Source organism: Homarus americanus, unplaced genomic scaffold (genome assembly GCF_018991925.1).
Source record: "Homarus americanus isolate GMGI-L3 unplaced genomic scaffold, GMGI_Hamer_2.0 scaffold31037, whole genome shotgun sequence".
Taxonomy (NCBI): domain Eukaryota; kingdom Metazoa; phylum Arthropoda; class Malacostraca; order Decapoda; family Nephropidae; genus Homarus; species Homarus americanus.
In genome coordinates, this window is record NW_024722227.1 from 4,267,061 (window position 1) to 4,283,856 (window position 16,796).

General features: G+C 36.8%; 1 protein-coding gene across 1 annotated transcript; it reads right to left on the reverse strand.

Moving 5' to 3' along the window:
* Window positions 1-2,396: 2,396 nt before the first annotated feature.
* LOC121862317 (2-oxoglutarate and iron-dependent oxygenase domain-containing protein 2-like) lies at window positions 2,397-15,606 on the reverse strand. Its single transcript, XM_042360481.1, has 7 exons — window positions 15,564-15,606; window positions 11,918-11,965; window positions 8,082-8,192; window positions 6,259-6,480; window positions 5,866-6,051; window positions 3,942-4,117; window positions 2,397-3,816 (listed from the first exon to the last, which is right to left on the reverse strand). Exons 3-7 carry the CDS (start codon window positions 8,133-8,135, stop codon window positions 3,669-3,671), a joined length of 786 nt encoding a protein of 261 aa, XP_042216415.1. The 5' UTR covers window positions 8,136-8,192; window positions 11,918-11,965; window positions 15,564-15,606; the 3' UTR covers window positions 2,397-3,668.
* Between the last annotated feature and the right edge of the window lie 1,190 nt (window positions 15,607-16,796).

The window sequence follows — 16,796 nt, forward strand, 5'->3', positions numbered from 1 at the left end:
TCTTGATTTGCAATGCTCTCTGGTTTGTATATGATGAAAATTTCGGTAGAAGGCACGTCGTTTGGGAGTTCCATGTCTGGCAGGTTGTTGGCGGCGAACATGTCCCTTGCTGCCTAGGCAAAAGTTCCAGGTCTGGCTATATTCAAGTTGAAGCAAAATAGGTTGCTTTGCGGGGGGATGGTGTGGTGACTTTTTCGAGGACATTTGTCGTTTCTCTGGTTAATTTTGTCACAGCTGAATATGTCTTGTTTTGCTGTTCCCGTGTCTTCTCCCTCTCCTTCTTTTGGTTAACTCTTGCTTTTCGTATGGGCCAGCGAGTAGCCAGGGTTCTGTGATCTTCACAGTTTAGGCATTTGGGGGTATCTTTGTTTTTACACTCCCTAAAGGTGTGCCCCCTTGTTCCCGCATTCTGAGCAGTGCTTAGTGTCCTTGTTAGGGCAGTCTGTAGCCGTGTGTGAGTATTGGTAGCAGTTCCAGCATGGAGTAAGGGGGAAGAACTCCTCCTGCTCCACCTGGCTGCTGCTGACATGGTAGTAGGAGAGACAAAGTCCTGGATTGCTCTTTGGGCCATGGCTATTTCTGTGAATCTTATTTTGAGCATGGATGGCAGTCTGGGCAGCTTGACCACTTCCTCCACCTTGGACCATTGGTTTCTATGTTCTATGCCCATTGGTTTCTATGTTCTATGTCAGATACCAATTGCTGTTAACTTGCTTCTTCGGTGATAGCTTTATCTAGTCGTTTGACTACAATTGACTTCCTTGCTCAGAGTTGTGGAGGGACTGCAACTTCAAATTTTGCAGACTTTAGTTGTCTTGTGCTCTCTCTCGATAGGAGTAAGTCTACATCATTCTCAGTCAGGCAAAAGGCGATGAAGGGGTCCTCATTTCGGAGAGTACGTGGTGGACAGGCCACCGTTGCGTGGAGTGAGGTTGGAGACCTACCTGTTCCAGGAGAGGAGTTTGTCACAGGAATTACAACAACCCCCCACCGCCACTTGTTGGTCGAGTGGTCGTTGAGTGGTTCTCGCGACTCCTGGAAGCACCGTCAGGGGACTCTACTTCCCTAGTGTTAATGAATGCTCACTTACAGACGTGAGCTAGTGTACCTAATAAGGGTCGGGGTGGGGATTCAGGATTGCGACCTCCTTCCTAGGTCGACCCGCATGATCACGGTTAACTAGGAAGGCTCAGCGGAGGGATGGGTACTGCTCCTGCCCCCTTTCGTGTTCACAAGCTCCTGGGAGGGAGGTGAACAGTTACAGGGGGACCCTAGGACAAATACACCTTTAGGTGCAGGTCTCCAGGCCAGAGTGAAAAAGAAGGAAGAAGAGAGGAATAATAGCCACTGGTGTAGGTAACACCGGTGGGATCGTGGCCCAGGTCCGCTGCAGGAAGCCGTTACAGAGCACCTAATCTGGGCTGCTTCTGATCATTGGGGAGACACAGAAAAGGAGTTGTTTGGAGCAAACTTCCCGAGTATTAAAGTGGTGGCGAGTGGCGTCAGGTGACGGTTAGTGAGTCAGCAGTTTGAGACAATGGCTAGCTTTGGCGGTGAAGGGTCTGGAGAGAGGTCCTATCACGGCAAAGGCTGGCTGGTTGATGAGTAGTGAGTTCAGTGTCTGACCTTCACGGCGAGGCATGGGGTATTTATATCATTCTACCGGATCAAGAATCAAAATGTGTGTAAGAGTTATTTTCTTATATTGTATATAATATTTGGTATTTTCTATTTCTCTTTTTTCTGTTTTTATATTACTGTATAGAGCTAGACCCCGACTTACGACTGCTTCGACTTACGACTGTCGGGACTTACGACCGCCGCAGTTGTGACCATTTTTTTTTTAATTTTTTTTCCCAAATGACACACGCATTTTCTATACCGAAATGTTTCCAGTTAATGTAGTCTCCATGTATAATTAGAAAATTATGGGGGCCCCATGTGCATTCAGCTGACTACATTAAAGGTAAGTGCTCAGTCACACTATCCATTCCTCATTATTTATTACTTTCACTGTACTGTATCCATTCCTCATTATTTATTACTTTTACTGTACTGTATTTCATTGTAGAAATTTTATTTAAATTTTTTTTTTTATCTATGTCGGACTTACGACCATTCGGACTTATGACCTGGATTTGGGTCCCTAACCCCGTCGTAAGTCGGGGTCTAGCTGTATATAATTTGGTAACACAGGCTCAGTTATAAATATTTTAGTTCACGATACTGTAGTATATTTGTGCATTCAAAAACAATATCACAGGAATACACATACAGTATATGAACATAACTCCTTAATACAGCATATATTTTTCACTCCTGGAAACAATTTACGTGTACAGTACAGTACTGATATGATGCAGGGTAGCTGGATTCAAGGGAAAACATAGGCTCTCTCTTCATTCACTTTTATTGATTCTCTATCTATCTATCCATGGTGCTTCTCTTCCACAAGATATTAATTGGCTCATCTGTGTTTCTTCACAAAGCCAGCAGCATGTTATATGTATCCTGAAAAACCACTTGGCAACAAAAAGAAAAAAAAGTTATGTTATGAAGCTGTGAAATTTGGAAAGAATAGATAAATATAAAAGCAGTGTGAGGAACAGTAATATGGTGATTGAAGGATGATGTACAGTACAGTAAAACCTCGATAACTTGGCACATATGGGGCTCTGACCTTGCTGAGTTATCCCAAATTCCGACTTATCGAGGCACTTTCACCCTCCAACAAAATTACAACAATAAAAAATTATCGACCCATATATGTGTACATGTAATTACTAAATGTAAAAAGGTAACACTTACCAGCACTGAAGGTGAAAAATAAAGCACTATACTAGGTGACACAGATGCATAGAGCCAGATATGCTGAGATTTTCCCAGATAATTTTATATCTCTTGGCATTCCCCAAGTTATACTAATACATTCCAATACCATATCCATGGCAGTTATATGAAATTCTGAGTTATCAAATGCCGAATTACCAAGGGTTTACTGTATGCATGTATGTAAGAGGAAGTGAGTTTAACATAAGGACTGAAAAAAGTATTATAGTGGCAAAGAAGAACACATTTCTGTGACCCTAAGTAAACAGAAAAAGTTTAAAGATGAAGAAGCCGTATAAAGAGTACAGTAATCACTGTTAAGAGATGCCATTCCAGTTCATTGAGTTGAAAATTTACTGTATAATAATTGTTAACTCAATATATGGTATATAATACAGTACCTGAATTTGGAACTGTCTGATTATGCAATACAAAAGTAAATAAAGATACGGTATTTACCAATAACCTGTACAACTGAAATATACTATACTGTATATAATGTACCATACATCAAGAGGTGTAAGAATTGACATACACATTGTATTGCATATTCAGTCAAAGTGAATACTGTAACATATTCAACACTTGCAAGTCACCAAACATTAACCCATGAAAAAAAGTGATTCCAAAACTTTCATAACTATGGAAGACACATTAATTTTCAGTGCACCTCCATCCAATTAAAATCACAAAGTAAAAGTATTGCACTTCATTACCTTTATAGCCTGACATTAACAAAAACTTATGTTAGTTTACCTATCCATCTTATTTGATTCCCAACAAAGTGAGCTGGAGCTGCAACACATGCAGTATTCATATATTAGGGAAGACCATTAGCTTTAAACAGTAGAGCAGACATCCACTGTATTCATACTAAATCCATCACCATACCCATTCTTGACGGGCACCAAAGTTGGCTTCTCATCACACATTGGGCACAATTCATTTCTGATTTGAGATGATCGCATCCATATTATGAGATTATATCTGTCAAAGGAAAAAATAAATATAGATGAGTTACTTGAGTTAGAATAAGACTTTTAAGAACTTCCCTAATAAATTGGAAGCTAAAATGTAAAGAGAGAGAGAAAGAGCACAGAAATAGTTCTTACCTTACACCCTCTGATATTGGCAGTGCACCATGACGCTGTTGACCACGATGAAGTAGTCCTCTACCTAGCAGGTGTGAATAGCCTGAACGTACTGTAGAAGAAGCATCAGTTCTCATAGGCCCAAAGTAAAGCTCTCCATCACTGTAGTCTTCGTTAAGTGAGACATTCAGAGTTATCTGTGGTAGTGAAAAACAACTGATTAATCAAATATCTTAACACTCTTGGGTTAAGATAGATGCTCTCCTGCGAGATGCTCGGGGTCTGGCCTGTTACTCACCTCACCACACTTGACTGCACCACACGAGAGATAATTGTACATAATGAGTCATAAAAAGCTTGATATTTGAAATAAAAAGTTGGGATTTGTTGCATTAGCATTATAAATAAATTATCTACAAACAGTTTTACAAAAGTAATCACAATAAAATACGTAATTATTTCTATATGTAACGCGAGTAGAAGGCATCAGAAGACACCACACTATCACCATGTGATGCAATCTCTTTGCATGTTTTACATTCCCCCGACCCTCGCCAGCAACATGAGACATGGTTTAAAACGTTCACAACACTTACGAATATAAATTAAATCACTGTGATGCACAAGAAATCAGCACAAGCCACAAGAAAATGCATGGGAAATGTGGGTCAAGGTTATATCCTGAGTCCTTTAAACACAAAAGGGAGACCGGTGTGGTAACCTTGAGTGATGTCTACATAGTTGCCAAATATGCATATTACATATCTAGAGCTCATAAGAAAACATAAAATTATTAAAAAATTTTTTTTTACATCATACACAAATTTACGTATGAATACCATAAAGCGATAATTTATATCATACACAATTTTGCGTATGACAAACCCCAAGAGTGTTAAATTCATTTACATTACTAGCATACCAATTTGGCAATTCAGCAGCTAGAGGGTTATCCCACCCATTTAGCAAGATGTATTTTCAAGAAAGCATTGTTCCCTTATTGGCAAAGAATGTACAGTACTTATTTATTTCTGTGTATACAAGTAAGAAGCACAATTTTCCAAATCCACTCATGACCATTCTTGAGGCAACTGCTCTATCACTGAGCTACAGAGCCACTAAAGTTTTGTACAGTATACCTAAGTACTCAGGGGCAGTTTGGGGGGAGTTCCCCCTCCTTTTCATCAGAAAATTCCAATACTTTTTCTTTCATGCAGATTTGTATTCAGGCATTTTTGTATAGCAAAATGTAATTACGATTGACCTCAGAAGCTCTCCTAATATCAAGTGCACATTGCCTCAAAATGACCATGATATCCGTCATTTTTTTTTTTTTGGGGTGGGTGGGTGGGGTGGCTATCACGTGTGAGTAGTGACAGCCCTCATATACCAAAATTTATCGTCCATGCTCTCATATTGTTTCCCACTGTACAAGTGAGAAAGATAAAAAAGAGAAGTAGAATAGAAGGTGTACTGGGGTAATGCAATATGCATGTTAGGTAGAGGGAGACAGCCAACACCATGATGGAGAAAGGAGGTACAATATGTTACCGAGACAATGAGAGGAAACAGGAATAAAATGCAACGTACATGGTGGGGGGGAAGCTTTGAGGCTCTTCTGACATGGTCATTAGTCATCCTCTAAGTGGGGAGCTTCTTTGAGGAGTGGAGGGTAGCACTATAGATTATACTGTAAATGGATAATATGATACAGTATACAAATATACAGAAAATATGATTAAACAGTGACTGAAAATGATCTTCTTTGCTACTTTTTGTTTTTTTTATTGTCATTTGAACTATATTCTATAGTATAAAATGATCACCTTCAAAGATTTTGAAGCATTCTTGAATCACATAACATCATAGAACATACAGTAATATATTTGGCTCAATTGAGGAAATACTATCACTTGCAGTACAGTACTAGTGAAAAATAAATTACCTCTGCATTGTCAAAGTGGTAAGTTAGGTCCACATCTTTGCCTTCTTTGTATGTGACAATGAAGGACTTGTGGGAGTCCAGACTATCACCACCCCAGTCTGGGAAGAGAAGTGTGGTGAGGGGGGTGAGGTATGTTGAGCGAAGGCTTGATATAAATCTATCAAAACCAAGTTCCTCTAAGCTAATCTGAAAGAACAAATTAATTATCCCTGTACACAAAAAAGGAGTACAGTATATGATTTTTGCAATTAATCCGTATTAATCTTATTTGTCCACATCTAAATGTTTATATAATTACAGAATTTATAAATACTAACTAAATAAAAAAGTATAAAAGCAAAATCAGTGATGTCATAAATGTACCATAAAGTACTTCCATCACTGTGTACATACCCCATACTGATTCATGGTATTAGGCCGGCCTTTTGGAAGTGGAGACTCCTCAAAATTCACAATCTCTTCAAGAAAAAGTTTACAAAATTCTGTAGTGAAAACAGGAAAGGAAAATATACGATTCTGGTGATTTTTCATATATTTGATGATGTCCTCTGAGGTTTGTTCTGGGTCTTGAGCAAGTTGGACTATTTCATGAAACTTGGCATCCAAGAATGATGGCTGTAAGAAATGTACCATTTTCATCATTAAAGAAAGATTTTCATGGTGTATAACACTAGCTAAAGCTAATCTGTAAGGGGGGTCCCCGACTTAGGAATGCCTGCCAATACAAACGAGGCTAAACTTTAAATTTATAGTATTTTATTTACCTGATGACTTATTTTTTTACTTTCATTTATAGTGTACAGTACTATATTTTGTCATTCTATTTCTTCTTTTCTCTTAAGTTAAGTGATTTTAGATGTATATAATGACTTAGGCTTTGATATACAGTAATACCTCGATTAACCGACTTTCGGATTAACTGTCAATCCCGAACCCCTAAAAAAAAAAAAAAAAATTGTTTTTTTACGGGGATTAGCCCACCCGGGCACAGGTCACTGACCCACATCGGGGCCTGGGGGGGATAATGTAATAATATTAATAATAAAAGACCATAAAGAGATGCAAAATGAAAAAAATCAGGAGTGAGACACAATGTACCTGAATGTATGTTGTGTTGTCAACTGAGACTCTGCAATTGTGTGTAAATGAGGCAGAAAGTCAGATCAGCAACCTGGGACTTGGTCACAATTTTTGTGATGACATGTCCTTTGACTTTTCCATTTTTTATTCACGGTTTCTGTGCTGGTTCATATTTATTTGCTAAAGTGGTTAATGTTTTAAGGCAAATTCTATTGAAATATGAATGGCAAATGAGGTAGGTTAGGGAAAGGTACTTTGAAAATGTATGTTTTATTTCCGTAGACTTTATGTACTATTAACCGACCTTTTGGATTATCCGTCGACCCCTTTCCCACATATGTGGTCGGTTATTAACCGACGGTTAATCGAGGTTTTACTGTAGTGGAATTTTAAACATTGTTCTGTAAGTATGGCATGTACTTGGGTACATTTTCGACTAAGAATGTCCTCAGGAAGAGAACCCATTTGCAACCCGGGGGCCCCCTGTACAGTACCTGGTTTACATGTTGAAGTAGATACAATACTGTACTGTAGTTCAAATTCTTAAGTTCAGTAAACAGTATTTCTATTTATTTCATCGCTACTACCAGAGCCCTCTTACACGATTCGAACATATTTATGTAGATTATGCACAAAATTACCTAATTTTGTAAAGACTTCAAAATTGGAGAAGTAATATCAATTAGAACTCATTCCCCTGAATATTTTAACAACAGGAATGATTTATTAAAAAAAAAAGTAAAAAAAAAAAAAAGTGTATTGGCTCATTCTGCCTCAACTCAAGCCCTGCCTGGGGAAGATGAGGGAGGTGCAAATTTCAAGCCCTGTAAGAGTGGGGAGCAGTAAATGTACTGATGAGGTATAACGGTGTGAAACAATTTGCGAATACGTTGGAGATTGTACAACTATTAACAAAACAGATGCTGTACAGTATAAATTTATTGATTTTTCGTTTGTGAGACTTGAGCTAAATTTTTTTTGCAGTAGTTAATATTTTTTACCATAGTCAGAGCATAAAAAGAATGTTAAATTTTACTCATAAATTTCCCAAAACAAAACTTATGATACGTATACTGTATAGGCAAATTTTCTTAAACTTAATCCTACTCCGTAAATGACAAGATTTACCCACAAACCTGCAATGTGAATATCTCTGGGTGTAAAGGCTTGTAATCTTTAGCCACTTGCATGCGACGTTTCCAGCTTTCATCATGAAGCTGTCTACGTCGAAGAGATTCAGCTTCCAACTGAAAATGTAAAATGCTCATATTGCAAACTTTTAATTACTGTATAGGCTGGCTACATATAAATACTGTACAAGATGGATGAGCCTAGACCTTGAGGCATTATGTTAGTGGGTCTAGGAGCATATCAGTGGATAGTCCAGAAGGAATGTAAGGCTTGTTGAATTCTATAAAATAAATTTTCACTAATACTGTACTCGTGTAGACTTATTATTACTGATTAGACACCAAGAATAAGCCTAAGCAAAGGACCCTTCCAGAAATAAGCAGCTGACAGCATTGTTGGCTATCCTTGGTCAAGTTGCCTTACTGTTTACTATTGTTGTTTACCTGCACTGTCTCTGCACACAGGAAACTGTATACTACTCCCACAGCCTACATGCACCATATGCTGTACTGCATAACTGCACAGTTTATCTACATGCTTATCCAATTGTAAACCTGTATGACGACTTTACTCTATAAATATTATTATTAGTAGTATTAATTATTATCATTATTATAATTATACTGTAATACTTATAATACTTTGAATTTGTCAGAGGATAGCATGTATACTTTGAGGTCTATGGGTGTCAGGAATATACTAAGAGGTCTAGGAGTATATCAGTGGAATATACGAGGTCTTGGAGTAGGTCAGTGAAATAAAGTTTGATATCCAGGAGTATGGCAGAGAAATTTTTAAAGTCCATGAGAGTGAGGAATTATGTATGAAAGTGATAAAATATGGAAGGGCATCTCCTTGACAAGGCTTCATTAAGAGTGTGACCAGTTATGAATCATTCCATCAATGTGGAGGAATTTTCAGTGGAATTTCAATAGAGTTACACTTCACTCTTTCATCGTTTTGTCCTGTAAGGGTGAACAACATTCTGCATTATATCAAGGATTTGAATTAGATTTTTTGTCTTCTTAATGTATCTAAGGCATCATTTGCTTATAAACATGCTGCACACCTTATTTGTAGAATCATAAATTAATGCTTTGCAGAGGATAATTTTGTGACATCTGAGAAACAGGCTTTATTGCATCCCCTTTTATGAGAAATCTGGTCTTGATACTGAAAATACAGTACAGACTGTATGTCAAATTACCTCCCGGTCTCCAATCTCTCATTCTTATCAAAGATCATAGAGTGTGCTATGCTAGATCAGTTACTTCCACTGTTAGAGAGAAATGGAATGATCCTTCTTGTCCTGTCATCCTATAGGAAGCACCATTCAACTTTTTTTTTTTCCATTTATTGGGCACCCCCCTACATCCTTGTGTAAGGTGAAGCGCAGAAGCGTTTACAGCGCCCAACAGGGAAGCATGCTAAGTTCATGCTTGCCTTATGTCTCATGAGTTAAGGGCATAGAATCCTGAAGAGTCAATGGTTTATGTCTAAGAAAGTTATTGGAAGCTCCAACAACTTGTCCCTGAATATGAAATCGCTACTTCCGATTTACAGCAGGTACCTACTTTGCTGCTAGGTGAACAGGGACCAAGGGAACTAGGAAGAGTGTCCAAACAACTTCCGCCGGCCCGGGAATCGAACCCGTGACATCTTGCTTGCGAGGCAAGAATGGTACCGCTCTACCACCAGCTCCCCCACCATTCAACTGAAACTGCCTTATGTAGAATTCATAATGATTTGGTAATAAACACTTGCACAAGAAAGTCCTTCCTCCTGGTCTTGCTCACTCTCTCTGCATCCTTTGACACTGTGGCTCATCATCTTTTACTTTAGGATCTTTGGTTGTTTGGTGTCCGTGATGATGCACTCTCACTGCTTGAGTCTTTTTTGTCAGAGTGATCTCAATGTGTGATGGTTGGTGGAACCATTTCAGACCCTGTCTCTTTGCAGTTTGGAGTCCTACAGGAATCAGTTTTGGAACCAATTCTGTTTACAGTCTATACCAGCAGTCTTACATCTAAGCTCGATGCTCATGTTGTTGCATACCATTTATATGCCAATGAAACACATCTTTATGTGAAAATTATAAATGTCAAGGATATTGAGGATAATGAAATCCTTGATGGCTAGGAAAAAAATTAATTTGAATGATGGCAAATTGAAGATTATTGTTATCCAAGGAAAAGGGTGGGGTGACAGCACAGATGATTTTGGCTCTTTAAACCCAGTCCTGTCAATTCTGTTCATCATAATCTTGGAGTGTACTTTAACTCAAAACTGAATTTTAAAGAACATAACCAATTCAGTGGTTAAGTATTGCAACTTTCATATTCTAAATCTATACTTTACTGTACAGCATGTTGTGAAAGAGTTTTTGGGTAGACTGTGTCTTGTGACACTATTACAGGTACATTCATTTATTTTGTCTGCTTGACCATTGTAACAGTTTATGGGTCTGCCTACCTAATAATTTACCAAAGAAAATTCAGACAGTGTTGAACAGGGTTGCCAGGCTTATTTTTGCTCTCTCACTGAGGACTCCTACTAACCCATTGTACTGTATTGGCTTCCAATAAAGCTAGGACAGAGTTCAAACTGTCTAATGACTTTTAAAGACACTTATATTTGGTGAACCAAAGTATCTGGCCAATCTATTAAATACACTGACCACACATTCCAAAATTATTTCACATTGTAGTGATGATCCTTCACACCTTGAGGAGCCTAGAGCGTTACGGGAATGTTCTTTTGCTGCCTGATCCTTTTCCTATACAGCACCCAGATTGTACATTGGTTGCCTGCATCAATGAAGCAACTAACTTCTTTGGAGGCCTTTAATTTAAGAAACAATTTTAGACCTTTGTTTTTTACTTTTTTATTTTTATCCTCTTCACCACTGATCAGCTCGTTAGACACTTGGGTGATTTGTCACGTCTCTGTTACGCACTGTTGGCAAGTACTGAGCATGCACTGGCTCCTGAATGTATTGGAACCTGCTCCAGTGCTTGTCAAGTCTGGTCTTGAAAGAGCTCACACTTGGTGCCATCACAACACTTTCTGGCAGATTATTCCAATAGTTCACAACTCTCACTCCGAAAAAGTTACCCCTTACAGTTTTCTGGGCTTGTGACTTCTTCAAACTTGAGCTGTGACCCCTTGTGGGGCGAGCGTCAGCCAGCTCCAGGTAAGGACACTCGACTGAGTAGTGCCCCTTGAGATGATTATATACCTCAATTAAGTCACCCCTTGCCCGTCTGTAGTATAAGCTAGGCAAGTTCAGGCGCTCCAATCTCTCAGGGTAGTTGAGGTACCGAAGTGCAGGTACCAGTCTGGTGGCCCTCCTTTGAACATTTTCAACCAACTGACAGTCCCTAGCATATCTCGGGGACCAGACGGGGTGACAGTACTCCAGATGGGGAAGCACTTCACTCTTGAAGATCGTTACTAAGGACGGACCGTCTAGATGTCTGAATAATTATAGTGTACAACTTAAGGATACAGTATATGGATAATACAAGATGAACTGTCACTTTTTGTATTTTTTTTTTGTAGTACAAAGTATTTCTTTTTATTCTCAGGTCCTTGACTTTGTAGTGTTTCAAGCACTCGTGAATTCTTTAGAAGAACTGGTGCTTTTGAGAAACAAAAGACCAGCTATTACTATTATTAACACAAGTTTTTCTATAAATCTAGTTTAGTGTCCTACAAAATTTCATTACCACCTTTCTTCTTATTTAGTGGCAGAGAGAGAGTAACACCAGTAGATAGATAGCTGAACAGAGAAATATGTTTACAATTTAGTATTAAAAACAAAATCCTATAGAGCACTAACCTTGGGGATGATACTCTCAGGGTCTTGGCATCCTTTAGACTGCAGAACCTGTCAAAAACAATAAATTCACTTATACCTTTGATACCACAGAGTCATACTGTATAAGAATCTGAAGCAGTAGCAAAAATACAATCTATAATGGAATAGTTTAGCAAAGCCCAAAAATATAACATACAGTACAGTACAATACAGTACATGCAATCATTAAAATCAAGTAATTTAAAGTAATCTCAGATCTTTTAATGGGAAAGGCACCTTTTTTATAAAAGTAATCTGGCATAGGTGAACACTTATGCAAAAAAAATGTCTAAAAAGAATAAAAACAAAAAACAAGTATAAACAGCAGTGATATCTTTGAGTCAAAACAATAATCAGTGCAAAACGCTTCAGGAATGAGAGATTTCGGGGTAATGAAATGACTCTCTCAAAACAGGAAAAAATTCTCTCATCCCCGGAATTTTTCGGGTACCGGAAAAATTTTCTCGGAATTACTGGAAAATGCACCTGTTTTTACTTAGAGTACTTAACATTAATCCTCTTCACCACTGATCAGCTCGTTAGCTGCTTGGGTGATCGGTCACGTCTTTGTTACGCACTGTTGGCAAGTACTGGGCATGCACCGGCTCCTGAATGCATTTGAACCTGCTCCAGTGTTGGTCAAGTCTGCTTTTGAAACAGCTCACACTCAGTACCGTCACAACGCTCTCTGGCAGAATATTTCAAGAGTTCACAACTCTCACTCCGAATAAGTTACCCCCAAAATCTCCATATTGTGGCTTCAGCGTTTCTGCATTTAAGGATACTCAGTTGGATAAAGAACCTACAAGTAGCATCACTTTATCCTGCAGCATTTGATATAATTAAGGTAGGATTTTGGAGGATTTTGTCATTTTTTTTCCCCAACAATTTTGCCCGTTTCCCTCTATTTCAAAGCCCTGTGCACTTTGTATGAACAAAAATTGTTGTTGGGGGGGGAGCATATCTCCATAATGGCTCATTTAAAACAGAAATGAAGGCCAGGTTCCATTAAAGACCATAAAATACACTAGAAAAACCTATACTTTTTAGAAGTTTTTGTGGTAGACAATTTCCAAGTCATTACCCAGTTTTATTTAGTTATCACTAGATTGTCTTTGTATTTAATGAAATGTATGTTTTATTGAATATGTCAAGGAAAAACCATAAGTATAGTAATCTTCTAATTAACTGCTGTAAAATCAAGAGTGCTTTAATTGACATTCAGCGAGAGAGGGAACTATCCAAAGTACATTATCAAATATTGTACTTCTATATTATATAATCTATCATTCATAAAATGAACTAAATTAACTTTCCTAACCTTACCTACCTTAACATAAGCTTCATTTAAACATAATACTACCTACCTAGGTTCAATTAGGTTACGTAGGTTAGTTAGGTTCGTTTTATGAACACAAATTATATACAGTAATGTAGTAGCATCTGGTACTTTGGAAAGTTCCCAGTCTTATTGAATATAGAAAAAGGCAAGCATAATTTTATGTCATTAAATTTTATGCCCATTAAAAATTTGTTCGATTGTCGGTTAGGTAGTTTTATTTATTTTTTTTAGAACACCAGAAGTTGATAGAATTGGATGACATTTGTGGAAATGTTATTTACAATCTATAGGGTATTAAATAGATAAATGGAAGCGAAAATGCTCAAACCTATTAGAACTTGACCTAACAAACCGATCCCAGCCTAACTTACGAGAAACACCCTTTAAAACCTATCCACACTAAATGGATTTTCGTTTCCATTTATCTATTTAATAGATTGTAATTAATGTTTCCACAAAGTTTCATTCAATTCTATCAACTCCTTCCAGTGTTGTTAAAAAACCCTACCTAACTGACAATTGGGCAAATATAGAGTTAAAAAATATACAAGATTACCAATCACTATTAACTCATTGTATAGTCTCCTCTGAAGTTGAAACTATTTCTTTTTTTATGTTTTATGGACGAATTTGACCTTCATTTCTGGTGCAAATTAATAGTTTCTGAGATAAGCCCCCTTCCCATCTCAGAATCTAGAAATTTGCTATAAAATCATGGTAAAAAATCGGCATTATTTTACTTTAGGACATAGCGTGCCTCAAAGTTATAAACTACTGAAACATTTAGATTTCGCTATTCTGAGCATTTTGAAGCGTATATATATATATATATATATATATATATATATATATATATATATATATATATATATATATATATATATATATATATATATATATATATATATATATATATATATATATATATATATGGATAATAGTGACACAATTGAATTAATTCATTTTACGTAGTTTTCAGCCTTCGTCTGTGAGGAGATGTTACTGATATCATCATGCAAATTTTTTTCGACCAATCACATTTGATTTTTTTCGACCAATCACATTTGATTTTTTTCAAAGGATGAAGCCTCGGTAATTTCATTGACCAGTCTGCCAATGGCCATGGAGGTTGGTTGTCATTTGTGCTCCTACGATTATTTTAAGTTTATTGCTGAGTTTTACGAGAAAGACGACCATTCTATCCAATTCTTACATATCCCTGGTCCTTCCACTTCCAACTTTTGGACATGGCACGCCCCAAATTTTTTCACTACTGAAACATTTAGTTTAGTTTAAGCTAGGCCTACCGGGGGTCCGAAGGCAGAGCTCCCGGCTAGGGGTTAGGTTAGGTTAGACGATTCATTATTGTTTTACCCCCCCACTCAAAAACCCCGATTTCCCAGGCTCTCCTTCGTTATTGTTGGGGGAGGAGGGGCAAAAACGAGCAATTTCCGCTCAAAATGGTCAGATTCGTTTAAAACACACTAAAATAAACTGAAAAAACATATTGGTCAACCCCTAAAGACTCATGTCCTAAAGAAAAATTTTACCCAAATATCGGAAAAAAGTTTTGAATCTAACCTAACCGGGAGGGCTCCACAGTCATTCGATGTTCTGGGTGTGTACCACCACGTATGAACATATGTAATATAATGTTAAAATACCTCGCGTATACATAATTAGCGCCAGAAATGCCATTGAAGAAAAGTGTCTTAGAATTGTCAAAATTACTGATTGGAACTATACAATTCCCGAGATTCGTTTAGTGGCGACAAGTGAAATAATACCAAACTGTGTGGCATTAGCCAAATTCAATATTAAAAGTGGCGTCCCTGAAGAGAAGGCGTTAAGCATGTGAGCCTAAAATACAAATTTGGTCAAACCATTGATAGGATGGCGACCTCAATACCTACCTTTATCTAACTAAAGAATTGTACTGAATTGCCAACCAGGTACAATATTGCCCCCTCCCCCCCACCTCTCCACAAACACACACAAAAACGCCTGTCCTGGGTCTAAACCTTTACTTTTCATAAAAAAAAATAACAAGAAAAAAATCGGTAATTATATAGGACTAACCCGCGGGCGAAATTGATTGAAAACAATTATAAAAATGCCAGATTTTCATTGTTATATTATAGTGGACACTGTTGTAGTTTGTGGAAATATGTTAAAAATTTGATATTTTAAAAACAAACGCTACTTAACATTTGTGGTTATGAAGAACAGACCTAACCTACCTAACCTTACCAAACTTCCTCGGTATATTAAACAGAAAAAACTTACTATATGGTGAAATTTGAGGCATTTCTGGACGTGAGATGATACGGCGGATTAGTCCTATATATTAACCGAAATTTTTTACGGTAAAACCACTCAAAAAGTTCACATACCTGTGCGTATTCTTGTATGAACTGAGCTTTGTCACGGTATATTACATGCAAATTATAATCCTTTAAGAACATGTTATTCGTAAAGAAGCATTTGCAAATACAGAACTGCGTCCTTAACATATTGCTTAGTGATCAACAACTGTTATGTCATGAGGTTAATTCTAGGCGAGAAGTTTGTTTACATCAGTTAACTCACCGAACCCCTGAAACGCAATCCCCTTAGTGATATTATTATAATCATATAAATGAGGTTGGCTTTTCTATTTTTATATTATATCTGTATAATTTTTTATTATCATCTTTATATACATCATATGAAACTATACAAATTCAACTGGACTTTAGGTGTAGTAAAAACAAAATAAGTTCAGTCGAATTTTTTTATTTTAAATGTAAATAATTATAATAATAACTTACAGAAAGTGCTAAAGCACCAGAAAAATAATTAAATTTCTCAAAAATATATAGTTCAACTGTCTCTTAAGAGGGTTTTGAATTTGAGGGTTCGAGCGTGGATTTGGGGCAACGATGTTTATTTACATTACAACACGTGATCTTGTTTGAGTGCGTTGATGATAATTTTCTCGTATTATTATTATTATTATTATTATTATTATTATTATTATTATTATTATTATTAATATTATATATATATATATATATATATATATATATATATATATATATATATATATATAATAATTTTTAAATTCCTTACAAAACTTATCATATAGGTCAATATGAATGATTTATTAATGTATTTACTGTAAACAGATGTGTAAAAAAAATCTGAACACATGGCCGCTCATGTGGCGGGGTGAGATTTGAAACTTTATCTTCCATGCAGAACTTTATTATAAACACATTATTTCCGAGAAAGGTTTGCTTAGAAATATTCAGAATTGTAGCAGCAATTTCAAACGATCACCAACTACAAGCTCTGCCAATAAATTTATTAAACTAAAACTATATAATCTGAAAATGTCAATCTGTTACTTTCCCCTATAACAAAAATGCAAATACAGAAGCAATAAGCAATTTATTCATCGTGACTTCAACCACAGTATACAATCAATAGGTTATATTTTAAGGTTTTATTAACTTATACGAAATATATAAATATTGC

Bases quoted from the DNA above. Each gene is read 5' to 3' on its own strand.
- LOC121862317 (XM_042360481.1), bottom strand. From the start codon at position 8,135: ATGCAAGTGGCTAAAGATTACAAGCCTTTACACCCAGAGATATTCACA. The intron at 4,118-5,865 runs GTAATTTATTTT...TCACTACCACAG, and splicing joins ACCACTTTGACAATGCAGAG to ATAACTCTGAATGTCTCACT. The intron at 3,817-3,941 runs GTAAGAACTATT...TTCCTTTGACAG, and splicing joins CCAATATCAGAGGGTGTAAG to ATATAATCTCATAATATGGA.